At 35.5% G+C, this 7471-nt stretch overlaps 1 protein-coding gene across 1 annotated transcript in view; it reads left to right on the forward strand.

Moving 5' to 3' along the window:
* LOC141813062 (uncharacterized) overlaps positions 1–4693 on the forward strand; it is a 45127-nt gene extending 40434 nt beyond the window's left edge. Inside the window, exon 14 of the mRNA XM_074700965.1 lies at positions 4508–4693. Coding sequence (XP_074557066.1) covers positions 4508–4693 — 186 coding nt within the window. The remainder of the gene's footprint in view (positions 1–4507) is intronic.
* The last annotated feature ends 2778 nt before the right edge of the window (positions 4694–7471 follow it).

A 7471-nucleotide genomic window follows, 5' to 3' on the forward strand; every position in this document is an offset into this window, starting at 1 on the left:
CTGGAGGTTAAAGGAGGAAGGAGATATTTTCTATACTGAGTAGTATTGTATTTTGGTAATTTATCAGAATGATATGTTTATACTATTTTGATCGACATAGTACACGTTTTCAAACCATGCTTGTGTCCATTGTGGTTTTGTATTTTATTTTTGTGCTAGCTGGTGGGAGTGAAACATTTCATTCTTTGAAGTGAACGACACTTGGAAAAGCTTGAAACGTTCGGAACACTCCTGCGTAGCTTCTGCTTGCGATCATGGTGATGTCCCAGGCACATGAGTCTTTTGACAATGTGAAAAGGTTAGCAATAACCTCAAGCATGATCCATAAAGTTTTTGCAATGTGATGAGGGCTTCTATGTAGTTCACTAGCATCGAGGTCTTGAACCTAATGAGATCCAATAACAATGGTTTTGTGGCGTTGCTTGAAGACTTTGCTATTGGATCGAGTGTTAGTGTGGTAAAGAGGGTGAATACCACTTCTTGCGTTGTTACTGTTCTGTTAGACAAATATATGCAATTGAAATTACAAGAACACAAAAATAAACGTAAACTAGAAGGCTCAGTTAATTTTATGTGGATCGACAACCCTTAGACTCCTACTCCACGGCCTATGATTTGTTAGGTGGATAACTCTTGGGAAAACCGAGGAAAGGTAAACAAAATGAAGCTTTGGATGTTGTAGAGTAATAACACAATTTTCACTTTTAATTTTTCTTCTCGCAACCCCTCAAGCTCCTGTTATAGTCTTCTCCTCAAATTATATTTTGCTGATGTCGTAACCATGAGTCTACTGTTCGTGATCCACTAGTCAACTACTCTATGGTACCTTATTCCAATCTTGTCATTGAGGCTTTCGTTTTTGATTGTGTTTGAATTGGTCATTATAGTATTACTTGACAGTTGATCATTGGGTGCTGAGTCAACTGCGTTAGTTGACCAAAAAATATTTTGTTCTCTGTCAAATGAATCTTAGTCGAGTTACAAATCTTGTTCATTTGCTAAACTCTGAACAAACTTCAAATAATTTGGGGTATTAAATCACTAGTTGACTAGTCCTCAATTTCTAGTTTACTAGTCAAACCACAAACTTAGAACAATTAGGGGTATTGATTCTTTCAGCTACTACTCGACCGATATACAACCATAAATTAATGGGTTAAACCATAAAACATTAAAACACTTGGGTGTAGTTTTTTCATCCACCAGTTAACTAGATCTCAACATTAGTCGATTGATTCCCCTAACTTCAACCACATATACGGTCGAGTCTATCTAATTTGTCATGTACCCTTATCCCATGTGTATTGGTCATTTCACTCATATCGGGTTTTTCCAAACCTTGAGGTCTTCTTCTGTCAAACTATGTCCCTCGGATGTTCACATTTTTCCTTACGTAATTCACCTCCTTAGGTTGCCATGCTTTGGTGCACTCGTTCTGCGGTCCCTCAGATGTTCACACCATCCTTCTCTGACTTCCATGGAACTTGTCCTACAGTCTCTCAGATGCTCACGCCATTTGTCTTCAATCTTTATGGACCTTAAGCCATCACACCTTAACCCTGCTAAGTCAACTATATATATGGTAGATCGTGTGCAACTTAACACACAAATTAGATAAAAAAACTTAACTTAAACTCTTTGCTTAACTCATCAGAACATTTAAATTGCCTAACTGTAGAGGAGGTTGAAAGTTCTAACATTTGTATGTTCATAGTTTAACGATCAAGGCTTCTTGGCTTATCAATGAGAGTTTCTTAGCAAGGCTACGAGGTAGTGAATGCTTTTTAGATGACTTTTGTGTCCTCTAGCTTGTTTCCCCTTCTCATCCTTATCTCTTAGACTTCCATGATGCCTTTCTCAACTTTTTCATGACTTCTCAAAATGGAGCAATGATTCTTCTTCTCTCTCCTTCCCTCTTCTCTACCTCTTCATGTGATTGATACATCTTTGGCATTAACACAAAACCCCAATACATCTTGAGCTAATCGATTAAAAATCTAATTTGTTCCAATTTTCAAAGTTTGGTATCGACCTATATGTTTATTTGCTTTTTAGTCAAGGTACCATGAGATTGCATTGGTGTTTTCTTCCTCCTTTTGTGCTAACAAATATTCTCTATTTTTTTTAGTATTGTTGGTTTTCTCTTGCACTTGGTTTGATTGACTATTGCTACATTCAAATGCATAATGGTCAAATTTGTTATAATTGAAACATTAAAATTTGCCTCTTTGACCTTTGATGCCTACCTCTTTGACTTCTTCTTCTAATATTGTGGTTACTTTTTGCGTTGCCGTTGTAAATATCACGTTCTATGCTTGAAATTTCCATTGTGGCCTCTTCCATAATCATGATTGGTTCTTTTTATCATTGATGGAAAGCTTTGTAAAGTTACTTAATAGCTTTTCCTTTCTCTTTTTAATTCTAATCTCATGGGCTTGAAGGGAACCTTTAAGTTCATCCCATGGTTTGATAAATTATTGATAAATTATTGAAAGTCAATGGTACTTGTATAGATAATCTACCCCGTGTCATGCCAATTATGTCAATGAGTGTCATACTAACATTTGACATCTCTTGACATGCTATAAAATGTGTCAAGATGAATTACAATAATATTTTTTTGGTAGCTTTTGCTTGTACAATATAATGTCAACACTATTATTTCATATGAAATATAAAGTCCAAAGCTACGTATATAGTTGGTTTCTTGTTCTTCTTTATCATCTCCTTCCTCTTTCCCTCTCCAATCCTCCACTAGTAATATACGTTGAAACATTGGTATGGTACTGAACAATATTATCCTAGTTAAAGTTTGAAACTTCAATACATCTTGAGATTTTGAAACTTGGTTCGTCCAACTTCATGCCTTTTATATTATTAGAAACCTCCATAGTTGCCACAATATGGTAAAAAAAAAAACAGTTGAAATATTGTTGGATCTTCTCCACGATCTCACTTTCTTTTAGTTCCTCACATTTCCTTCTTGGTTGGTTTATAATAGTTAACACCCTTGTGCAATAGTCTGGCATAAGCTTGAACTTTATCTTTGATGTTTGAAATTATATTCTCAAGGATTGGAGGAGTCACCTTTTCAACTTTTGCGGTATGGATTTTGGAGAATATCCCAAGCTTATTTGGAATTGCTAGCGCAAATGATCATTCATCGTCCTTTGATTTGTGGTGAGATTTTGCTCATCTTAATATGACTCAACCTCTATCAATAATCTCCAAAATCTTGATATCTAAGTAAAGCTTTCATTTCGATGCTCCAATTCCCATACTTGTTGGTGAGATGATAGATGAAAAATACAACATGGTCAGCATTCAAGCTTTGGTACCACTTTGTTGGAAATAATATTCAATCGAAGAGTAGTGGATACTCATAACTAGATTCGGGGAAGAATACTATTGCTCAAATATTTCTCCGAATACTACTTCTACTTGACAATATAATGGCTACACCTAACACCTATATACATAGTTTGGTCTTCATACTCTCATGAACATTAATCTCCAAGAGAATTTCACTTATGCCTTGGAACTAGCTATGCTTGAGAATTTGATTCTTTGGTACTAGCTTTTGTAAACAAATACCATGACTCCTTGGAATATGAACTTTTTAGGTCCTCTCAAATTTAATATTTATCATTTTATTTAAAAAAAATCTGGCCTGTAAAAATTCTATGACCAAATTTTTGATTCTTCTGACAATTTGTTCCATTTGACCTCATATGTCACTTCACTATTGTCTAGTAACCATATATTTATTTTTTAACAACTAATTTTTCTAATATAATTTTACTTATTTTAAAAATATAGCTAAACAAATTACAAATTTGGTTGATGAATTAATGTATGTTGTGCTGGGGCTCACGGAAGTGTGACTCAATATGTTAAGTTGAGAATGTGTTTGTTATATATATATATATATATATATATATATATATATATATATATATATATATTTGTTATAAATGAAACCTCCATTTGTTAAAATCTCAAATCTCGTGTTAGATATTACTATTAGGATTTTTCTGCTTGATAGAATGTATCAGCAGTATAAACCGAGGCAATATTAGACTTAATAGTGGTGGATCATGTAAATAAATCTTAGTCAGCATAAAATAGAAAGATTGTTATTGCATTTTAATTAAGTTCCATTTCAAGAGTTCATTTTGCTGTGATAATCTCACTCTATTCATGTTTCCTATTTTGTCTAATAAAAACTTACGTTTGACTCCTTATTTGGCTATCAATATCTGATGTAAATGAATAAACATCGGCCAAGAGACCCCCCATTGAATCATGTTGTAGGCTAAGCTATAGGTTGGTTGATGGAAAGTCCGGTACATGTACAACATGGAGATTCTTGCCACATTTTGTTTTCTATAACAAATCCTTGGTTATCTTATTACCATATAAAATTTACAGTGACTGAGTTATCATGTTCAGATAACAATTGTACTATTTTTAAAAATATTTCTGATTATTAAATACTTGATATCAGGCAGTTGGTGAAATTGCTAAGGTTTCAAAATCTGAGGCGTCTTTGTTGCCAAATCAGGCAGAATCATTTTTCACAGAGGTTGACAGTATGGTGGTTGTGATTCAAAAATGGATTAAGGAGAATCACGTGAATAATAGCTCCCCATTTACCAAATCCGTATCTTTAGGTAATGTTCTTGTAGCTTGAGGATTTTCTTTATTTGCAAACAATTTATGTGATTTTCTGGCAATTTTATTATTCATGAGTCACATGTACTTGGGTTTTTGAAACTATATAGTCATGCTCTTCAACTTTCTATGCTTCATTTTGTTAAGAGATATAGGGTAATAAGTTATTATGCAGTGGGATAAGTCCTACATTAGTCTTTTAGTTTTAGAGTTATGTTTAGAGTCTTACATGAACCCATATAATGGTTATCCCATTAACATATATATTACAACATTTCTTTTCTTAAATTCTATAGCTTGTTTAGAGACTTTCAAAAGAGGCATTCCCTTAGGGGAGACCATCCCCTCTAACTCTTTGATTCTCTCTACCTTCTCTCTCTATCTCTCACTTTCTCAGTTGGAGCTCATCCACCTACATTGTAGATTTGTGTGACCTCACTCATTAAGTGATTGTGTCCATGTTGGTTTCTCTCTCTCGGTGGTAGGTATGATAAGCCTTAAGCTAGTGTCCTTTGAACCTTGCCCTTCATTGCTTGATTTGATTATCAATTTCTTCTCTCACATTCTTAGACCTCCAATGCCATCACTGCTTAAGTAGGTTTCTCATGCAAAGCAACAATTTTATCATGTGGCATTCCATTTGTCCATATGTCAAGGGACACTAACCTCATGACTCCAAGATATGCTTTCCTTGTCTAATCATGTTCATTGCTTGATGCACTATTGCCGCACAAGCCCTCTCTTGTAGAGTAGGATCTAACATTATCTTCATCTAGTAGTCGACAAACTTAAATCCAAGTCTTGTTTGAAACTTTCTTGCCATGTTTCACACATATCAATAGAAATCCCAGTGCAATGCAAGAAGTAGAGAAGAAAACCAACTTGAGGAACTCTGGCCATGTTTCACACATATTAATTGAATTATTAATTATTGTATGATGATCTTACATTCTTATTTCATTGGTTGGTTTGTTTAATTTCCTTTTAGTTGTATATATCTATTAGCTGTTAATTATGTTAATTGTTAATTAGCTAACATAATTGTAGATAATTTTCTAAGATTTCTAGTCTTGTATATAAATATACCTCATTTTTTAATAAAAGATGTTCTATTCTTTTCATCTCAAATATCATGGTATCAGAGCATTAATGATTCGAAATTAGGGTTTCATCCCCGTCGCTGCTACCCTCTTATTTTCCACCTGTCCATGTGGGGCAAAGCCATCCACTGCCGCCCCTTCTTCCCTTGTTTGTCAGTACATCCCGCGAACTCTCTCGTGTTTGCCTCAGATGCTTGTGCATCAACTCGACGAGCTCTCAGCCCTGCGCTCGTCTGGCTGCCTCTCGCCTGTCTCTGAACTCACCCAAGCTTCGGCTTGCACTCGTTCGAGAGCGAGTGATTTCCTCAACTACTGTACGAGACTCGCATCCCCTTGTCCGATTGTTGCCCGCCCTTCCTCGGCACTGTGATCACTGCATCACGCTACCACCTCTCGCTCTAATGCAACAGAGAGAAGACAGCAACAACAGCAAAGAGCAACAGGGGGAGAATTAGTTCTGCTTTTCTCAACTCCTGTAGTAGCACCTACTCATGTCGTTCCGTGCACCAAGCAGCAGCAATCGCTACCCTTTCTGACCATCAACTTGCCGCCCATCAATAGTTGCGCCTTGGTCTTCCTTCGGATTCTTTTTTTGTTTAACTTCCTTTGGGATAAAGTCTTATGGTTGAAAATAATTCTTCTATCATGATGAATGTGATATCTGCGATGTCTAAAATCACATACCATAAGCTGAATGGTTCGAACTATTTGGACTGGAGTAAGACTGTTCGTCTTTATCTTCGGAGTATTGATAAAGATGGTCATTTGACTGATGATCCTCCTAAAGATGATTCAAAGCAGACGTAGCTTAGAGAGGATGCTCGCTTGCTCCTTGAGATTCGGAATTGTATTGATAGTGAAATAATTGGTTTGATCAATCACTATGAATTTGTTAAAGAATTGATGGATTATTTAGAATTTTTATACTCTGAAAAAAAGAATCTCTCCAGCATGTATGAGGTTTGCAAAATTTTTTACCGTGTGGACAAACAAGATCAGTCTCTGATCAATTATTTTATGGTATTCAAGAAGACATATGAGGAGCTTAATATTTTGCTGTCCTTCAGCCCTAATGTGAAGGTTCAACAATGCCAACGATAACAGATGACTATCATGAGCTTCTTCGCTGACCTATCTCCTGATTTTGAGTCTGCTAAGTCATAAGTTTTTTCTAGTTCTGAGGTCTCTTCTTTACAATATGTATTTAGGAGCGTTCTCCTTATAGAAAGTAATACACCCATTTCGCTTAGTGGTGCTTTGATAAGTCACAATACTAATTATGTGTCTGGAAGATCAACTAGTCACAGTGGAAACAAAAGAGGAAGCTCATAGGACTTTCAAACTCGAAGGCCGAATTCTGGTGATATTGTGTGTAACTATTGTTATAAGTTAGACCATACAAAGTTTGAGTGCAAAAAACTTCAGTACAAAAATCAACAAAAACACTTGACCCACGTTGCATCCACCAGTGATACCTCTGATAAATCGATTCTTATCTCTGCAGATGAATTTGCCAAGTTTTTAGAATATCAGGAATCACTCAAGTCTTCATCTTCCTTTATAATTGCTATTGCTGATTCAGGTAAACACAAAGCATGTCTTATTTCTTCATCCTCTAAATGAGTCATTGATTTTGGTGTCATGGATCATATGACAGGTAATTCTAGTATTTTTTCTACTTTCTAGTTCAAAGCTAA

Source organism: Curcuma longa, chromosome 20 (assembly GCF_044706935.1).
Source record: "Curcuma longa cultivar G26 ecotype Majalengka, Jawa Barat chromosome 20, ITB_CL_G26_1.1, whole genome shotgun sequence".
Classification (NCBI taxonomy): domain Eukaryota; kingdom Viridiplantae; phylum Streptophyta; class Magnoliopsida; order Zingiberales; family Zingiberaceae; genus Curcuma; species Curcuma longa.